General features: G+C 41.8%; 1 protein-coding gene across 1 annotated transcript in view; it reads right to left on the reverse strand.

Moving 5' to 3' along the window:
- PGAP1 (post-GPI attachment to proteins inositol deacylase 1) overlaps positions 1-21,587 on the reverse strand; it is a 278,399-nt gene that overhangs the window by 203,973 nt on the left and 52,839 nt on the right. Inside the window, exons 7-8 of the mRNA XM_082261304.1 lie at positions 15,904-15,987; positions 13,803-13,849 (exon numbers count right to left, since the gene is read on the reverse strand). Coding sequence (XP_082117430.1) covers positions 13,803-13,849; positions 15,904-15,987 — 131 coding nt within the window. The remainder of the gene's footprint in view (positions 1-13,802; positions 13,850-15,903; positions 15,988-21,587) is intronic.

The following is a 21,587-nucleotide window of genomic DNA, read 5'->3' on the forward strand; positions in this document are numbered from 1 at the left end:
GAGCCTATCGCAGAGGATTCAGGCGTACCTGAACCCTCCACCAGAGCTGGGGGGAATTTGCTGTCCTGGGACTCCATAAACGCACTTAAAAATTTTGAGGCGCTGGTCCTTTAAATCAGCGACAGCGGCGGAATGCACCGCAATGCACCGCAATGAGGACTAGCCTGAGTTGCTAAATACTGAATAAAATAACTGCCAGCCAGGTATTATCCAAAAAAAAACAGCATAAAAGCCCCCCAGAAGTGCAGCTGTTCAATACCAGCGCTTGTAGCTCGATCCGACTGCCTGGAGAAAGGAAATTACGTCACGCCGCTAGAGGCCAAAATAGAACTGAGCTAAGGAAAAATGGTTGCCAATGTAATTCTATGGGGAGGCTCCAGGAAAATGGCAGCCGAGCACATGAACAAATACATTGCCCACACTAAAGATGGCGCAGAAGATGGCTGCTCAATGCCCACACATGAAGCCAAAACAGCCTGCCCACACCCAAAATGGCGGCCCCCTGCGATTTTCACACCGCAGCGGCCCCCACAAGCATGCCTGCACCCCCAAACGTTACACAAAACATTGTCGAGGGGCTCAGGGACCCCCACAAACCCCCCACAGTGCGGCATGACCGCAAATAGCGCCCCCGCAGGGACCATTAGGGACAAGCGGGGACCACACAGACAGACATGAGGGGGATAACACAGACTCCCATGACAGAGGCCCCACATACACCCCCGGACATACAATGTCATAGACAGAGGGGTTAGCATGGTACTTACCGATCCAGCGAAAGCGTGGGTGCCTCTCTGCGACGGGAAGCCTCCCACCCCGGGTGGGGGTGCCGTCAGCCAAACAGGATTCTAGCAACACGCGGCGTACCGCAGTTGAGACATCCTAGCGAAGTGGCCACTTCGCGGGCTTTGTCCCTGAGGACAGGGACAGGTCGTTTGCGAGGCCAGGGCATACACATAGCCTGCTAAACGCTCGATGGCGGGCTGGGATTCCATAAGGCTCTAGTACAACCAGTCCGATTCCCAGCTCCGCAAACGCTGTAGTCTTCCAAAGTCTGACTAACTAAGCGCAGGAACAAATAAAAAGCTATCAGTGTAAAGAAAAAACACTTAGCAGAAAATAAAAATCAAGAAAACAGAGAAAAGGCTGAGACTGTAGCCCCAGCTAAGGGAAGCCTGCCTACTCCTTAACTAGGCAAAAGACAAACTGAATTGGGAATGAGGCTAGCCGGGGGTATTGGACCAGAGGGACAGCCCGCAGTAGGTATGTCTTTGCAAAGTTTTGTGAATGTTTCTAACAAGACCAATACCCATAAGTGAAGACTGTATGAGTGGGCAGCGACTGTCACAGGACGTAAGAGAAAATAGATTGCTCCTTACAGGGCGGCCTGCAACACCTTGCAGTCAAAGGATGCGTCTGCAGACGCCTGCACATCCACTCTGTAAAACTTGGTGAATGTGTGTACTGACAACCAAGTGGCCGCCTTACAAAACCTGCAGCACCGACGCTTGATGGCGGAAGGCCCAGGAGGCACTCAACGCCCGCGTAAAATGAGCAGTGACAGGGAAAGGCGGAACCTTGCCCTTAAGAGAATACACCCGCACCACCGTCTGCCTGATCCATCGAGAGATGGTTGCTGCAGACGCAGCCTGACTCTTCCGGGGTCCATCCGTATTCCCAAACAGAGAGTCAGACCAACGAAAGGACTCAGTAACCTCCAGATACACTCGCATCGCCCGAAACCACATCCAAGTAATGCAAAGCAGTTTCCTTGGGATGGGAAGGTTTCGGACAGAGTGATGGGAGCACTATGTCTTCATGCAGATCAAAATCAGAAACAACCTAAGGCAGGAACGATGGATTAGGTCGTAGCACCATCTCAGCCAAGGCTGAGACCTGACACTTGAGTTCCCAAAGCCAAGCGTTGGTCAACCCCTTTCTGCAAAAAAGCCAGGATCCTGCCGACAGCAAAGGATCTGGGATGTAGGTGGGGCGACTCACACCAAGCAATGTACGCTTTCCACGTATGGTAGTAGATCTTCTTAGAAGTGGACTTCCTGGCATTAAGTAAGGTAGGGATCACAGAGTCGGACAGACCCCTGTCCTTCAACACCTTGCTCTCAACAGCCAAGCTGTTAAAGCCAGCGACCGTAAAGCAGGATGGAAGATGGGACCCTGCAACATAAGATCTTCCCACAGAGAAAGTGCCCACGGACCTGCCACCCGTAGCCGAATCACGTCGGCGTACCAGGATCTCCGGGGCCAATCTGGTGCCACCAGAATCGAAATCCCCTCCAGCTCGACCCTGCAGAGGAGATGAGGCAAGAGCTTCAGTGGAAGAAACGCATAAAGGAGCCTGTACTGACTCCAGGGAGCCACAAGGGCGTCCAAGGCCTCGGCCAGAGGATCTCTGGACCGAGCAACAAACTTTGGAACTTTTCTGTTTTGCCTGGAGGCAAACAAATTCACATCCGGGATTCCCTACCGGAGACACAACTGGTGAAACACTTGCGGATGCAGAGACCACTCTCCCTGATCCAGGGTTTGACGACTCAGGTAATCCGCCTGCCAGTTGTCTACACTGGGAACGTACACGGTGGACAGGGCCGGAACGTAAGACTCCGCCCAGCTCAGAATTTCCTAAGACCAGGCAGCTAAAACTGGAAATGCAGCCATGAGGCCGAGGGTAATAGCCTGGGGGTACCGACTCCTGGGCGTGTCAAAGCCTTTTGCTCTGCCCAGTCTCTCCTAGTGGGAGGGGCTTATTACCCAACAGTCTATGAATAAGCAGCAGCTTTGTCCGTCGGTGGACGAAAGAGAAAAAGGAATTCCAGGTGCAATAATAGATCTCCGTGGAATAAGCTTTTCTTGCTTTTAGCTAGGTAGGAATCACAGACTCAGAAACCCCCCTATTCTTTGCTAAAAGCCTGAGTAGGTCTGTGTACCAGGTTCTTCTGAGCCAGTTTGGCGCAACTAGGATCACCATTTTCTCTATATTTTGGAACAGATGAGGCAGAGTTTCCACTGGAGGGAAGCTGTAAATTATCCTGAACTAGAACCAGAGCGTTATTAGGGCATCTGAAGCTAGAACTAGAGGATCTGGTTCTGGCAACAGAGGTATTATTATACAGGGTTTATATAGTGTCAACAGTTTACGCAGCGCTTAATAAAAAGGGGAGCAGCACAATTTACAATACTGTTCAATACAAAAGGAATAGGAGGGCCCTGTTCATGGAGCTTACAATCTAAAGGGAGGGGAAGGTGGTACAAAAGGTAGTGGCTGCAGGGGATGATCTGATGGAGGGGACTCAAGTACAGTTCTTAGGTGGAGGTGGGGTAGGCTTCCCTGAATAAGTGTGTTTTCAAGGGTCGCCTAAAGGATGGACAGTGTAGGAGCCGACCGGTCATACTAGGGCAGGGAGTTCCAGAGGATGGGAGAGGCTCTGGAGAAGTCCTGGAGGCAAGCATGGGAGGAGGTAACAAGGGAGCTAGAGAGCAGGAGGTCCTGGGAGGAGCGGAGAGGGCGATATATGCAGATGAGATTGGTAATGTAGCTGGGGGTGATGTTGTGGATGGCCCTTTAGGTTGTGGTTAGCATTTTGAATTTTATACGATGGGGTAGGGGGAAGACAGTGAAGAGATTGTCAGAGAAGGGAAGAAGGGAAGCAGTCCCGGATCGGTTAGTAAGGTGTATTAATCTGGCAGCAGCATTCATGATAGACTGGGGGGGGGGGGTAGACTAAGGGGGATAGCCTCTTCAGTCTCTCAGTGATGTTTGTTTTGTGGTGTCGTTAGTTAGAAAAGGGTGAATTTTGGAGTTGTTATGGAGCTTAAGGTGGCAAGATTTAGGCAGTGATTGGATTTGGCTGAAGGAGAGGTTAGAGTCTAGGACTGCACTCCGCACCCTGGCATGTGTGGAGGGACCAATGATTGTGCCAATGATCTTAATGGTAACGTCATGGGGAGGAGATTGGGGAGGAGGAAATATTACAAGCTGTCTTCGAAAGATTGAGTTTGAGGAAGTGGTGTGATATCCATACTGATATGTCGTTTAGTAAGTATGTGATGCGTGAGGAGATTGAGACTGTGAGTTGACGAGTCAATAGATAGATCTGGGTGTCTTCAGCATAGAGGTGGTAACGGAAGCCATGGGAGGTTATCAACTGGCCCAGGGAAAAGGTATAGAGCGACTAGGAGGGGCCCTAGGACACAGCCTTGGGGTACCCCAAAAGAAAGAGAACGAGGAGCATAGGTGATATTGTTGTATGTGACACTGAAAGTGCGCTGAGATAGGTAGGAGAACCAGGAAAGAGCAGAGTTGAGGGGGCAACTGTGTCGGAGGTAGCAGAAATGCTGAAGAGTATGAGGTAGTTTGTTGTTGTTGAATCTGGAGGCTAGGATGTCCACATCTGGAATCCTCCATTATCGGCATATCAGATTGAAGAGATCTGGATGAAGAGTCTATTCCCCTTGATCCAGGCGGTGGAGGCTAAGGTAATCTGCTTTCCAATTGTCCGCTCCAAGAAATATTATTATTTTTATTATACAGGGTTTATATAGCACTAGAAGTTTGCGCTGTGCTTTTCAACATTAGGGCAAACATTACAGTTACAATATAATTCAATACAGAAAGAATCAGAGGTCCCTGCTCGTTAAAGCTTAAAACCTAGAAAGGAAGGTCAAGTGATACAAAAAGGTAATACCTGTGGGGGGTGAGCTAATGAAGAAAATGAAAATACAGGTGTTAGGTGGAGGCAGGATAGGCTTCCACCTAGGATAGACAAATTGGGGGTAGGGAATTCCAAAGGATGGATTAAATTGAAGTCCTGGCTGATCACATCAGCATGAAATCACAAAATAGATAGGAAAACCAAGAATGAAACAAAGGGACTTTTAGAAGTGTTGAACTCCCCTTCAGTATAATTATAGCTACACATACATTGGTAAAAGGAAAGAATACTTTTCAAATACAATCATCATTGGTTAAAAATTCCAAAAGTTTGGGAATGACATTTCCCCTAAAATTAATGAATGCTATTGCACATGACAAAAGGTAATCCATAAAGACACCCCTAAAACTTGAGGCTCTTCCCCTCATAAGTGAACTGCATATAACAGTGAACCCAGATTATAGAGAGGAATTATGGATTACCTTTTGTGATTGCATTATCATTCATTGATTTTAGGGTAAAAGTTATTCCCCAACTTTTGGACTTTGCAAACAGGCATTTTGGAAGTCTACAAATGCTATTTATAGCCCTTTTCTCAGACACAATTACTGACCATGCAGATTCTATGCAAAATTCTGCAATGCGACGGAATATTTTAAGAGATTTTAATTCCAGAATAGGAAGAACACCCCCCTTGGGCTTGGGTACCGTAAACATGTTCCAAGTAGAACCCTTTGAATGGGCTTGCAGTGGTTGAGTTCTTACAGCAATTGTCAGATATAGGGTGACCCGGTCTTACCGGTCCATGATGCTTGACAGTATATAAAGTCCTGGTTTTTTAAGGACTGGGTTCCACAGCGATTAGTCATGGCCCTGAACCTGTTTTGCACCCTGCAACAAAAGGGGTCTTTAGAGATTGGGTTCCATAGCAATGAGTCATGGCCCTGAACCTGTATAGCACACTGCAGCTTTCAAGGATCAGTGCAAGGTTGCACTGATCCAAATACACGGTTTCTGTGCTGGCATTGGAAGACAGTTGATTTAAGCTAGAGGTGTATTTCTCCATAAGGGGAAAAAAGGTCCCCCACCTAAACTAGTACAAAACTAAGGACTCACGAAGTGGAGAAGGTTTTTAGGGGAGGTGTCCAAAGGCCTATGTCGGCTAAAGCTTTAAAATATCATATCGCCTGAATTTACATACCCTTAATCCATGGTGTAGGAATACTCTGTCCTGTACTGGATGATTAAAATGGTATTAAACCCAAAAACAAAAATGTATTATACTGAAGCATACCAATCCTCAGATGTGGTGGCTGCGTTAGTGTTCGTTTTTATACTTGCTTTCCTTTTTGCTACCTCATGATTCATCCAGAAACACTTCTGGTCATAGAATGTCTGCACTCTGGATGAAGTTGTAAAGCCACCTTTTGACAACAGCATTGTCAGTCTGGTGGTATAGTAGTGATAGATGAACTAGCAGATTTAGATGTACTTGACTAACAAATTGAACTTGAAATCCAGCTAACACTCGTTAAGCAAGTACAGCAACATTTTTCATCCTTTTAGGATGAAGGTTTTACAAAAATGGATAAAAACTGACCATCGTAAGCACCTCTGCCAGTGGTATATGGTTTGTCTCAAACCTCTAACTGCCTCTTTTGCTGGACAGCTTGGTCTGTTAAAGGAAGTTGAAAAATAACAGACTCACTGTTAGAATCAACAAGTGAAAGGAAAAAACAATAATGCAGCTACCACATCTAAGAATTGGAACGTTATTTTATAAAATCACAAAGTCAATGCCAAATCAACAAGGCACCATAGCAGAAATGTAAAAAAAAATGCTCTGGTCCATATGGTGTACATGGGTGTGAGCTGAAGTAGATAACATTTTTAGGTCATTGATAATATATGTTTTTGTTATATGAATATTAGGAGATTAAAAGCCAAGTTATACCTTTAAAAAAAAAAAAAGCCCCGTCATGAGGGGGAGGAGCCTATGGGCGTGCACGTAGGACGGAGGGGGAGAGAGCTATCTCCTGCTAATGGAGGCATCAGGCAACCTGACCGCTCCCGACCCACCTCCGGCCTGACTCTGGATGCCTAAGATCCCGGGGATGAGCGCTGGCGCTGCGAGCGGCGAACCCTGCTGACCCCCCCCCACCCTCCCCGGCGTCTCCCTCCACGGTGTGTAGTGACGACCTCACGCAGCATCAACATCCGGAGGAACCCCGCACACTGACAGTAAACGGAATCGGCCCTGGAGAGCCCTGTCCCCTGCACAGAAACGCAGGTGAGCAGCCATAGCGGCGACAGGAGAGACCCCCTCGCTAACCGGTAGTGCGGGGGGCTGGACACGGTCAGTAATCGCGACCAGGCGAACAGGTCCCGAGGGAGCGGACCCCAAGAGAGCTGCCAGGTCCATTTGAGTCAATCCATCCGGAGATGCGGATGTCCTGATCCCTGAGGGCTGGAAGCTAAGGAGACAAGAGAGTATACAGTCTAAAGACAAACGGGAAAAAAAAAAAAGGGAAGGAAAAAAACTTTTTAAAGGAAAAAAGAAAGGAAAAAGGGACAGTCTGCAAAACCGTGAGTCATAGAGGAGTAATCCCTCTTTCTATATTATACCTACTGTCATTTTTCTGTTTATCTGAAGGTCTTATAAAGACTCCTTAGAGACATATAACAAAGCAGTTTGGTAAAATGTCAATGTCAACACACCTGAGACTGATTCAGCTGCTCCCTGTTTAAACCAGCAACCTCTCATAAAGTGTTTTTTATTGGATTAATAGCCACAACAGTTTTTCAATACCCCAAACCAGCTAATTTTCTATTCTATGCGGTCCCTTAATAATCGTACACAGAGACTCATAAGAAGATCACAAGTATAAATAAAGACCTTGGGGCTATATACAAAATATTTAAACTGATTAATACTCTCTCTGTGAAATAATACCTGACATTTCGCAATCACCCTGCTACGACATACAGCCTGAGTTTCCTCTCTGCTCTAGTGTCTTCTCTCTCTTCCACATCTCAAATACTTAAGGTCGGGACTCACACTAGCCTGTATAAGAACTTGAGTAGGGAGGTGGGAGGCTGGAAGTGCCCCATGCCTCATACCTCCTATAACCACCAGTGAACATTGATTCAAAATAAAGGCTACCCGGATGGTCTGTGTCTTCCTCTGGCTTGAAGGTAGACAAAATCTTTTTCTGATCATTAATATGGTATACCTAATTTTAGAGCACCATCATAGGAGGTTCTGAGATTCTATAATAGAACCGCGGAACAACTCTCTACATAATGAGAGGTAAATCCACAAGAGGAGGAGCTATCGCAAAATCACCAAGGGTACCCTCAAGCCCTAACACAATAAGAAAATTTATGACACAAGAAAATGCCTTAGAAAAATCATCCCAGGGAAAACAACAAGGAACAGATAAGAAGAAAGTAGAGAAAAATCCAAAAGCTGAAGTAGCTAAATCACCAATCAGCCCAGCAAATTCAGAATTAAGCATAAGGACTGAAAACGATGAGGGAGAGGAGGAAGAGCGGGGAGAAATAAAAGAGCATGCCCCCACAAAAGGTGAAATGCGAGAAATGTTTGCAGGATTGGAAAAATCTTTAAAAATCGAATTGGTTAAAATCCAAACCGACCTAGGACGGGTCCAGATGGATCTGGGACACGCCCTGGGACGAGTAGAAGAACTAGAAAAAAAACAAGAGGACCAAAGAAAAATAATACAGGGGATGAGAAAGGAAATAAATGAGACTAAGAAAAAAGCCAGAGATCTAGCTTACAAACTAGAGGATCAAGAGAACAGAGCTAGACGAAAAAATTTGAGGATCCGAGGCTTAAAAGATACAATACAGGAAGAAAATTTAGAAGAAAAACTTCAAAAAATCCTAAACCCAGTATTAGGCAGAAAGGAAGAAGACCAACTGCTGATCGACAGAGCACACCGCATAAGAAAACCGATAGGAGCCCCCGCAGAATCACCTAGAGACGTGATAATCAGGTTTCAAAATTACACAGATAAAGCACAAATATGGGAAAACCTAAAGAAGAATAAATCATTATTAAATGCAGTAAATACAGAAAACGACAAGATACAGATATTTACAGATCTGGCACCGGAAACACTGAGGAGGAGAAGAATTTTAAAACCCCTGACAGAAGAGATGCAAAAACAAGGAATCAGATATAATTGGGGGTTTCCAGCCAGTTTAATAGGAAAAAGAGACGGGCGATCAGCAAAACTCATCTTTCCAGAGGAAACTCAAGAATTTTGCAAAAAACTGGATATACAGGAACCAAACCTGCCTGGATGGTATGAAGGTGACAGGGAAGACGAATTAGGAAGAAACTCACAGACGGAAGAACAGCAATGGACATTAGCTAGAAAAAACAAAAGATAAAATACGCGGAACACTGCCCAAATAATGCAAATCGGGAGGGGATGTGCGTTTTTTTTTTTTTTCTTCTCTCTCCTCTCCTGCTTTGCGGGGAGTGGCCTTTCTTACAGATGCGAACTGTGTGGGGGGACTGGGGGGAGGGGGGGGAGGGGGAGTGGGGGGAGGAGGGAGGGAGGGGAAGGGAGGTAAGCTATACAAAGGAAGCAGGATAGCCCCCCCCCCAAAGCCGGAACGTCCTTCCAACCGAGGAGGGAGGTATATCGTGCTAATCTATTAGAGCACCACCCCAAAGGAATGGGTATCAGGGAGAATGACCCAAAGAAACAACTAAATACCCTTAGATCAAAAATAGATCAGAAAAACATCAACATGAGACGGAAGGGGATGGAGGCGGGGGGGAGGGGAGGGGGGGGGGAGGGTGGGAGAGGGGGGGAAGGGTAGGGATAGGGGAACTCTCCATTGCCAAAAAAGAAAAGAAATTTTAAAAGCCTGCCAGACTAACAACATTGGTAGTATGCTGTTAGTGGAATTTAAATTGATCCGGTGCCCCCCGGTTTGTGGAGGAACTGGACCAAGTAGAAGGAAAAAAAAATGAAAGATGAACAACTAAAAATAATAACGTATAATGTAAGAGGATTAAACTCCCATACAAAAAGGTATAAGATACTAGATGAGCTGAGGAGAGAAGCAGCAAATATTGCTTTTCTACAGGAAACGCATATCTCTCTTCACTCGAATTTAAAACTTTTTTCTAAACACTTTCCTAAATGGTATTACGGAGACTCACCAATAGAACGTGCAAGAGGAGTAGCAATAGGAATAGCTGGAAATACAGAATTCTCCTTAGAAGAAATGAAAATAGACCCGAACGGTCGATACATTTTTCTTAAGGGACAAATAAGGGGGATGGAGCTGACATTGGCCAATATTTATAACCCAAATAAAAAACCAAGTGAATACCTGGGGAGAATCCTGTATGACCTAGAGAGCTTTAAAAAAGGCTACCTGATAATGGCAGGAGATATAAATTTTTGTTTAGATCCAAATGTCGATAGTACATCGGGAGTAAGGACGTTAGGAGACCAAAAACTGAGGAAAATAAGGGTAAAGTTACATCAGAGCCAATTAGTAGATGCATGGAGGGTTCAACACCCAAAAAAAAGAGACTATACTTACTACTCCTCAATACACTCGATGTACTCAAGACTGGATTACTTTTTTATTGACCATCGCCTGTTGGAATTTGTAGAAACTACAGAAATAGGCACAATTACACTGTCAGACCATGCCCCCCTAACCCTAACAATTAGGACACCGACACACCACAAAAGTATGGGAACATGGAGGTTAAATGAAGAACTAATTTTAGATGAAGAAATAGGAAACAGATTAGAAAAAGAACTAGAGCTATTCTTTCAAGAGAATAATACGCCAGAAATATCATCCGCCACACTCTGGGAAGCACACAAAGCGTATATCCGAGGGATATTAATAGCCAGTGCCTCAAAAAAAAAGAAAGAGAGGTCCAATCAAATCAATACACTCATAAGAGAAATAAATGATCTAGAACAGAAACATAAAAAAGAATTTAAAAAAGAAATAGAGGAAAACCTTATAATGAAAAGAGACGATTTAAAAGATCTATTGGAAGAAGAATCTAGAAGTCACTTCAATAAGATAGCTAGATACAGATACAACTTTGGAAATAAACCAGGGAAATCCCTAGCAAGATTACTGAGGAAGAAAAAATCAAAAAATTATATAGAAAAAATCAAAAACAGTAAAAATGAAACAGTAAATCCAACTACAGAAATAGCTAAAGCGTTCCATGCCTTCTATAGTACGCTATATAACGTCCGGAAGAAAGAAACCTCAAAAACAAGGCAGGAAAGAATAATTAATATCCAAAAATATATTGAGGAAGCAAACCTGCCCAAGATCCCAGAAGATAAATTGGAACTTCTTGAAGCGCCAATTACTGAAAGTGAAATAAGAGAAGCATTAAAAACCACCCAAAATGGAAGGAGTCCAGGTCCAGATGGATACACAATAAAGTACTATAAAAGATTTAAAGAAATATTAATACCAAAAATGCTAGAATATTTGAATAAAATAGGGAAGGAAGAACTAAGAGAAGAATCTCTAATGGCATATATAACGGTCATACCGAAAGAAGGGAAAGATCAAACCCTATGCTCTAGTTATAGACCAATCGCGTTGTTAAATACAGATACAAAATTATTTGCGAAAATTTTGGCAACGAGATTAAAAGATTTATTAAAAATGTGGATCCATCCGGACCAGACTGGATTCGTTCCAGGTCGAGAAGGTAAGGATAATGTTATACGCACCTTGTTACTTTTACAAAAAACAACAAAACATGAAGTCCCCTCCATCCTATTATCAATTGATGCCGAAAAGGCTTTTGATAGGGTCGACTGGGACTTCATGAAAGAAACCATAAAAAGTGTAGGGATTGGGCCAAGAATGAGGCTATGGATAGAAGCATTATATAATAACCCCACAGCAAAAATAAAAATAAACGGAAGCTTATCCGAGAAATTTGGAATGAGTAATGGGACGAGACAGGGATGTCCCCTGTCACCCCTATTGTTTGTGTTAACCCTGGAACCATTACTGGCAAAAATTAGACAAAATGTAGACATAAAAGGAGTGAAGGTAAATCAAGAAGAACACAAAGTCGCAGCATACGCTGACGACCTGCTTTTCATTGTCACAAATCCAAGGATCACTCTCCCAAATATTCAAAAGGAGCTAAAAGATTATGGAAAGTTGTCAAACTTTAAAATAAATCCAATAAAATCAGAGATTCTCAACATAAGGTTAGATACACAGGAAGAACAAAGTATAAAAACACACTTCCCATATACGTGGACAAAAGAAAAATTAAAATACCTAGGGATATATTTAACTCCTCATACTGAAAAATTATACCAAGCTAATTATATACCGTTATTGAATGAAATAAAAACAGAAATAAGAAATAAATCAAATGGTCAAATCTCATGGATCGGAAGAAACAATGTCGTTAAGATGTTTATTTTGCCAAAAATCTTATATACCTTTTCTTTATTGCCAATAAACATCCCCGCAAATTTTTTTAGGGTAATTAGAAACCTACTGACAAAGTATATATGGCAGTGGAAAAAACCCAGAGTACAGTATAAGATCCTGACAAGAAGCAAAGCACAGGGAGGATTAGCCACCCCAGACATAGAGAGGTATTACAAGGCGGTAATTATCACACGAATGGTGGATTGGACAAAAATAGAAAGGAGAGAAAAAAGATGGGTAGAGATAGAATGCACACAAAATAATATCCAGTTACACAAAACAATTTGGATCCCACCAAAATATAGGGAAACACAGGGAGCACATGAATTGACAAAAGTAGTTTATAAAATATGGGATGGAATAAATAAGCAACTGAAATGGGAATATAACTCACCAATGATAGCATTAAATGGCACTAAATACTTTCCACCCGGGGAGAAAGAACAGGGGGGAAATTGGATAGGGAACACTCAACTAAAAGATATTTTACACAAAGGGCACATAAAAACACTTCAGAAATTAAAACAAGAAAATAATAATATAAAAATAAATAATTGGAGATATCTCCAGCTGAAACATTTTGTCAGCTCATTACCACAGCCGATTAGGTCGGAAAAAAATCTCAACAATATCGAGAAACTGAGCTACTCCCTCAAGCAAAGGCATGGAGTGTCTCAGATTTACAAAATGCTGACGGAATGGCACAGTACAGAGAAACCTCCATATATAGGAAAATGGGAGAAAGAAATAGGAATACACTTGCAAGGACAGGAGCTAGGGATTGTACTGGGGATGGCGGGATCCACAGCCATAGATGTCAGTACTACAGAATTAAATTACAAATGTCTATACAGGTGGTACATCACCCCAGAAGTGATAAATAAATACCAACCAGGTAAGACAGACAAATGCTGGCGGGACTGCGGCAACATAGGTACAATTTATCATTTATTTTGGGATTGTCCCAAAATAAGAGATTTTTGGCTAGAGGTAAGACAACTGATTGAAGACATCACCGAAATAAAAGTGCCGGACGATCCATGGGCATGTCTATTTCACAAAACAACAATACCTTTAAAGAAATATAAAATGACTCTGGTCCCAACAATGCTGAATACAGCAAAAGGAACCATACCAGAAAAATGGAGAGAAAAGGGGAGTCCGAAAATAAAGGAATGGTGTAAAAAGATAAATAATAAATATAATATGGAATACCTATGTAATACACAAGAGGAGATTCCAAAAAATATGATAAGAAAATGGGGGAAATGGAAAGAATTTAAAAAATCAACTAAATATATCGAGATAAATAATTAGCATATCTACTATGGGGAGGCATCTTAGAGCAAAACGGCTGGCAAGTAGGGGAGGAATTCTGGGAGGTAGGGGGAGGGTGGGAAAAATGTATATTATTTCTTTTGTGTGCCTTTTTGATACATAATTTAATTATGCAACTTGTGAATTTAAACTAAATTGGTGGAACTCTGTATATTGAGATTTTATATGCAAATAAAAATAAAGTAAAAAAAAAAAAAAAAAAAAAAAAAAAAAAAAGCCAAGTCTTTTTTTTTTTTATACAGTCTTTTTGCTGTTCACCAGTGGAGCGGAGTGCAAGATGTAATTAAACCTATAACAACTCACCATTTAGCTGAACCTTCTTCACAGCCAAAAATCCAACTGTAAGTGTACTGTAAAAAGGAAAAAAAAAAAAAAAGTACTCACGTTTAATTTTTTTTTGTTTTTTTTAGAATTCTGATGGCAGAAAGCAAACATTTTAGGATTTTTTTCATTTGTATTTAGCATCCTATAAACAGGTCTGTTCAGAATTATGCTGTGTAAAGTTTATTTTACTGATATTCCTTTTTTTTTTTTTTTTAAAAGTGTGATTGTGTGTGTGAAATCATGAGAATCATAGAAGAGTAATGTATCTGTGTACTTGCAAGTGCCTGGTTAGGTGCCGTGTTAGTGTAAAATCTGTGTTAGAAAGCAAATCTCATTGATTTTGTAAAATACACGTAAATGTTTTTAATATTTTTTCAGTTGCATAGTCAATAGTAAATTGTTTACATTTTGTAATACATTTTGCAATACACCTTAAGATCAAACAACAGGATCTGAAGCAGATGTGGCATAACATGTTGTGAAAATGTTTTAAAATGCTCAAGGATATTGTAAATGCTCGGTTTGGGGTGGTCCAGTCAGCACACAATTGTTTTTTCTTTACTTGTTTTTCTACTGGACTGTGGCAGAGCAAGTGAGCTGTCTTTGCACCTTAAACAGGTTGATTATCAACTGATTATTTCTAAACCAATCGCTCTGCCCAAGAATAAAGCTGTATATGGACACTTTTCCTGCTAGGACACAGATTGGCTTATGAAGTTGGTTTTCAAATATATACACTGCACCATAGGCATTTATGCTTTTGTATCAAGGTTTGCTTTACTAGAAACTTGGACATGTTTGGATAAGAGACTATGCACCACATACAAAAGTAGCACACAACCTTGGGAACCTAAAGATTGACAGTGTTGAAGTGCACACCATTCCATGAGGTGACAACCCTCATTTACTAAGCATGGGTAGCATAACTTGTCATAAATGTCTTGCAAATATGACAAACCCAGAGAACAGAACATGACTTTATAAAAGTTTACACAGATAGGTCCTGAATGCAGGTGCACATTAACATCTTTGCCACTGCCATGCACTGCATTTTACAGTCCAGCAGTGCAACAGGAATACAAGGTTCGATTTATCCAGCTTTTCTCTTATTTTATTTATTAGCAATACATTTGGGTACCATTGGCAAGCAAAGCACCCTAACACCTTTGCGAATATGTCAGTTTATTTATTAAAAAAAAAAAAAAAACACACATTTTGAATTAAGTATACAAAATCTGATTAGTTGCTGTGGTTGCTGTATCTGTCAAATCTGCTGCGACTGTTCTAACCTTCTTCCACAGCCTGTCAATTATATACAAGTTTCAATTCTATCCAATTTTCCACAGAGCTCGTTACCAAGCATCATACTGGCCCATGGACCAGCCAAAGTTGGCCATTCACAAACATTAGAAAATGAACTGACAACCAAAATAACGTGTTATTCTTATTTTTGACATGCAGACATACTTTGCATTCCATGTCCTAAAAGCGTTGTCTGAGAGCTGTGGTAGTAGCAGGCTTATCTCTGCACTGTGAACATAGAACAAAGGGAAATCTGTAAAAGAATTTAACCTAAAGCTGGCCATAAACATTGGTGAACGGTTGGATGTGCATGCATGACTGTCCGTGTCACAATGTGCTGTGGCTCAACTTCTACCCCAACCTGGAGCGCTCTGACTGCACAATTATTAGGAAATGGAAGAGGAGATGCATTCAGAAAACCCTAGCATCAGCATGATTTTGCTGAACTCAACAGCGATCAGACCTGGCCAATTAGGTTGATTTTAAAAGTTACCGAGTTTGTCATAGAAGTGGCTATATTTGCCAGATGTGACTTTCACCTAATATCTCTCCATACCTTTTTCTAAGCTATTTTTTGTTGAAATGAAGTGTTTTTATGTTATTGGTAATATGAGCCACATACCTTCAGTAACTAAGGTGAATAAATATTTTTTGATTTTACAGCAAAAAGGCACTATAAATGGAACTGCAAAATATATGCTATCATAAAATGCCTGAATGGAATTAACAATGCATTAGAGTTTTCTCAAAAATTGGTATTGACATAATAAACCCTTACCAAGTGTGTGCTTCGGCAATGAAAATGACTATGAACATTTCTTTTATCCAGAAGAGGAAAGGCGAAATAGGTTTCATTGCATGCCTGTTAGTAGGGGGAGAAAAAAAACAACAGGTAAGGAGCATTCAAATAAAAATGAAAAACATACTGCAGTAGCCTGGCCAATAATGCCTCCATAACAACAAGCAAGGATTGAGAATCACTTGCATTTATTGAGCCATTTTTGATACAATAGAGAGAAGATATGTCTGCCTTGGACAGTCAGGGGCACATATTACCTACACAGCGAAATTTACTAACTAATAGGAGTCATGAGTCAGGTTGATCGCTTACTGTGCTATGGAGAGCAGAGAAGGATACAAAGTACTGCCTATGTACTGGGTTAACACTTGGCAAAGATAATTACCATTTTGCCTTCTAAACCGCACTCACCCACTTAAAGCATTAGCAATAACAAGCATTACCAATATTGCATTCATATGTGGTAGAAAGGGGATGTTTATTCCATACATAAAGCTAGGAAATTTTCTTTGTGAGAGTGTAATGATCACATTTCATTTACTTTCTAAGCACACAAGGTGCTGTAAATCTCTTGCATAGGCTCATCCCTGACCAAATGAAAATTGACAAATGAGAGGACTGGCAAGAAAGTCCAAGTATATCCCCGCAGCCTTCATTTTTTTTTTTTGCTCCTCTTACATTTACATCATAAGGGCTCATTCGCACAGGCAGAAAATACTGCGTTGAGATGCATATAGCAGATATTTTGTATGTATCTAAACTCAGCACTATAGTAATCCATCAGCCCATACATATAGCTGTGTCTACATCCGAAAAGCTGCACTGCGCTTAATCGCAAAGAAAAGTAGGTTAGCGATGCAGCTTTTACACACGCAGATCTGCAGATTTTACCAATGTACACATATAAACTCAAGTACTTTAGCAACGCATCTTATGCAGGATCTCTCTTTCATGCAGAAAAAAACACGTTAGATACACATTTTTTTTCTGCCCCTGTGAATGAGCTCTAACCAATGTAACAGAGAAGTTTTGCCTTATAAATACTGTAACCATAACACTGTTTACATTGGAAGGCCCCAAACCATCTACCTTACGAGCATGGATCGATTTCAAGTGGTTCTAAAGGCTGAAAGTGTTTTTACCTTCATGCATTCTATGTAAGAGGGTAAAAAAAAAACAAAAAAAAAATTTAAAAAAAAACCTTCTCTGAGCAGCAGTCTTCCAATACTAGTGATCCAGCGAGTGCACAAGAGCCCATCGGCTCGCTGGGGACTCTCCATTGGCTGAGACAGCAGAGGGAGCCATTGAGGAGAGAAGAGACAAGAGGGAGGGGACAGGAGTGCCGGTGAGGGACCCAAAGGAGGAGGAGGATCAGGGCTGCTCCAAGTAAGCCCCCATTCACACTGGGGCGACGCTACTTCGCACCGCGACCTCCGAGGTCGCGGTGCGAGCAGCGCGCCGCTACCTCGGAGCGGCCGCCACGGACTTCGTAACATTGAAGTCTATGGCGGTCGCCTCCTGGTCGCCCCAAAGAAGCTCCGGACCCTTTTTCTGAGTCGGAGCGACTTGTGTCGCTCCTATCAGAACGGGTCCGCAGCTTCCCTATGGGAGGCGACCTGCGGCGACCTGTGAGGCGACCAGGTCGCCTCACAGGTCGCCCCTGTGTGAACGGGGGCTTAAAGTTCTGCACAGAGCAGGTAAGACATGTTTGTTATAAAAATAAATAAGAAAATAATAAAAAATGCCTTTAATATTACTTTAACAAAAGTTCTTCCTTTATATAAAATTATGTATTTAACCAAAAGTTGTTAAAAAAACAAAAATTGACACATAGTTGGGGTGGGTGTCTTCACTAGTAACGAGCATCACATAAACTTCAATCACTCTGCAAATTACGAGACATGATCTACAGGTTTTCATGGAATTTTATATAAACTCTGCTGCATCTCCATTCAGGACTAGTACTACCAGGATGCCACAAACGAATGCATGTTACGGTCACAAAAGGTTTGCATATGCCTCTGTAAAAATATGCATGTCTAATGCACATAATTCTGAACTGTAAAATAAAAAAAACTGTATGACCTATGATACTATACAATATTATTTGTTTTTTTGTTTTTCTAAAATTAACAAAAATTGCAAAAAAAGAATGTAGTTATTTCTATGGACTGTAGATTAATATTAGGCATAATGGAAGGATAGCCTGTAATCTTTTAACTTGACTGTCATGCAGCTAATGATGTACATTGAAATGACTGTCATTTATAGCCACGTGGCATTTGCATTATTAAAGTATAACTAAATGCAATTTTGCTTTTTTAGATTTTAATACTTGAGATGATTGTAGCCGTATTGGTGCACTTGCGACAGAGACAATTGAGTACTGCCCGTAATACTTTTTTTGCACTAACATACAATTTTTCAGAACAAGCTTTCGGGGGATGTCCCCTTCATCAAGATCCAAGCAGTACTTCGATTTTAGAAGAGGTTAGAACAACTGTCACTTGTTTTGTTGTTTTACTGCGGTCTATGTCATTGTTAGGAAGATTCACTCACTCCAACTGTTCTGATCATCAAGCTGGAAATAAAAGTGAGGGTAAACCCAAAAATGTGAACTGCCACAGACTCTATTATTTCTTCATTCAGCCCAATAGCTTAACGAGAAAAAAATTTTAAAAAGATTTTTCCATCCACACAAATAAGATGGATGGAGGAATCCCCCAACTCCCCCTCAGTAGGACGTTGTCCCCTGACAACGCTACAGCCACTGACTGTGAAAAGCTATCCAACTTGTCAGTTTGACACAAGTTTATCCACTTATGTCTAGGGGGGAGTGCCACCACTCACTGATGAAAATTAAAGTGGAACTATAGGCAAAACTTGTTTTTCTTTTTTGATAGAGCAAGGGAGGGTTAAAACCCTTTGCCCGCTTTTATTTCACCATCTGTGCCCCATTCCAGAGATTTTCCTTTACTTCCTGTCCCATAGCCAAACAGAAAGTTGAAGGAAATCCTTTCAAAATAAGGGAATTCCTTGGGGACCCCCAGGTTACCAGAACTAGTGTCCGTATTGGAAGATTTACCCTCTATTACTTTCCTGGGGACAACTCAAAATATGTAAATTTCTATTCAAATATCTTTTTTTTTTTTTTTTTCTGCAAATAATGATCTTCTGTGTTGTGGCATTTGCTAGCTTTATCAGTGTAATTTAATGTTTTTGTACATGGAACATATCAGTTGTCACAAGTTAATTAAATATTAATTTCATTAGATGTATTTTCTATAGAATTAGACCATACATTTGCCATTGAATCTGGGTGATGCTTATGCTATGTTTCTGTATGTCTGCAGTTTTTTTTTCTTTTTCCTGTTATAGTTGACTATTTGTGTAGACACCTGGGGGAAAAAAAAGCCAAAACTTTTTTTTTTTCATTTTGGGTAGTGTAGGGGTAGGTTAAAGCTGCTGTCAGATTCACTTGCCATCTGTGTTTAATTAGCAAAATTTCCATTCACTTTCTATTCTGCAGTTTGAACAGAAAGTGAGAGTATATTTTTCCCTTTATAAGCTGGCTATACACTGGTCAAATTTTGGCAGGTTCAGAAGAGATTGGCTTAAAGTACAACTAAAAGGCAAACATTTTTTTTACATTTTGCATAGAGCGGAGAGGGATTAGAACACTTGGCAGTTTTTATTGCTCTCTGTGCGTTAAAATGATTTACCCTTTCTATTTGTCCTGATTACCATTTTATTGAAAATGAAGAGAAAATCCAATTTTTTTGTAGGCTTAACAGTTTTTACAATAACCTATATCTTACTGATTTTGGCAAACTGTCCCCATTGATGTAAAGGTTAAAGCAGTATTAAAATACAAAAATAAGATTGGTTATTGCAGCTTACAATTCTTGGACGTTGTGGCTGCATTCCTTTTCTTTTTCCTTTGCTACTTTTGCTGGACAATTAGGTAAGAAGAGGATTAAGACAAACCATTTAACACTGACAGACATGTGTCTTTACAATGGGCAGGTTTCATTCCTGTAAAATCTTTATTCAAAAAACAAAAAAAACAAACTGCTACTGTAAATGCTTCCCACCTGGCCACTGCACAAAAAAGGTCAGGTAGGAGCTTTGCCGCTCTGAGCGGACATACAGTAACGTCCCTCAAAACAAGACCGCGTGATCCTGGTGTAGCTGTGTCCCCTGGACACACCGCATCACTGCTCTGCGAGAGGGCTCTGTGATTGACACTCCTGATCACATGATGGCTGTGTCCAATCACAGCCATCATGTAATGTAAATAGAAGCTATTGTCAGCCAATCAGCTCTGCTTCTCCTCACACAGAGCCTGTCAGTGAGGAGAAAGAGAGATGATCTGTGCTGGCAGCCAGGGTTCAGTGATTTTATAGCAATTTTTACAACTTTACACACACTGATAACCCAGTGAACATTTGGCATGCATCTGTCCCAGTGATTACACAGTAATCAACATCTGTCACACAATAAAAACATCTGTCCCAGTAAACATCTGCGCACATCAGCAATAGCAGTGCAGCATCAACATGGCTAAAAAAAAAAAAAAATCAGCAGTGAGGAGACTTTCCAGATACTCCAGAGAAAGACGAACGAGAGTAGCGGGGAACTCTCTCCATCAGTCCCAGAGAGTGAGTATAATCCAGTAGAAAGCAGTGGCTCTGAAATGGATTCTGAGGAGGAAGGAATCCAAACAAAGAGGTTTAGGAGAGCTGAAGGGGCACAGCGCAGTAAATCCTGTGGCAAGTACAGGCAGTGCAGCACTCCCAGATAATAGGTAGGCATCCACCAGTAGTTCTGCTAGTCCTGGTGCAGTGGCAAGCACAAGCAGGGCAACATTTCCAGATGATAGGCCAGGTGCTTGTAACGGGGTGTCCCATCCACAACAACAAGGTAGGATCCATACTAGCCTCCCAGAGGTACCATGATATCCCACATGGCTGCCTACTACTTCGGCAGAACCTATAATTCCCCCTTTTACAGCGCAGCCAGGCCCCCAATTTATTTTTTACGGATGATCTGGTAAATTACATTGTGGAGCAGTGTTATCTGTATGTCACCAAATATATTGTCAGCTATCCTGATTCTTCCTATGTCCACTCATTTGTGGAAACCCCTTACAGCGGAGGAATTTAACATTTTTCTTGAACTAACCCTGAACATGGGCCTGACAAAAAAAAAAAAAAAAAAATAGTCCATGCCTACTGATCTACCCAACCTATAAATCATATGCCAGTCTACTCTTCTTTTAAGCCCAGAACACATTACGAGATGTAGAGATGTGACGGTATTAACTAGGGATGCACCGAAATTATTGGCCGAAAATGAGCCTATCCCATTTCGGCCGATAATGGGTTAACATTGCCGAAATTAATATGGCCGCCGTGAGGAAGGAGGAGGGCGCAGCGCAGGGCAGGTTTTAAAAGTCCCGCCTCTGGCCGGCCGCCCGCCTCTCAATGACGTCCCTACTACTATGATCTGTGTATGAATGAAGGGACATACCAGGCGGGAGGGCGGGGCGAGCGGCCGCTAATAGATATAACTATGTGATCCTTCCCTGTCAGCGGGACTGCGTGAATGAACTGACCGGACACTGGGCCGGGGGGCGGGGGGAGCGGCCGCTAATAGCTGTA

The sequence above is a fragment of the Pelophylax lessonae genome (assembly GCF_965119305.1).
Source record: "Pelophylax lessonae genome assembly, chromosome: 6".
NCBI lineage: Eukaryota > Metazoa > Chordata > Amphibia > Anura > Ranidae > Pelophylax > Pelophylax lessonae.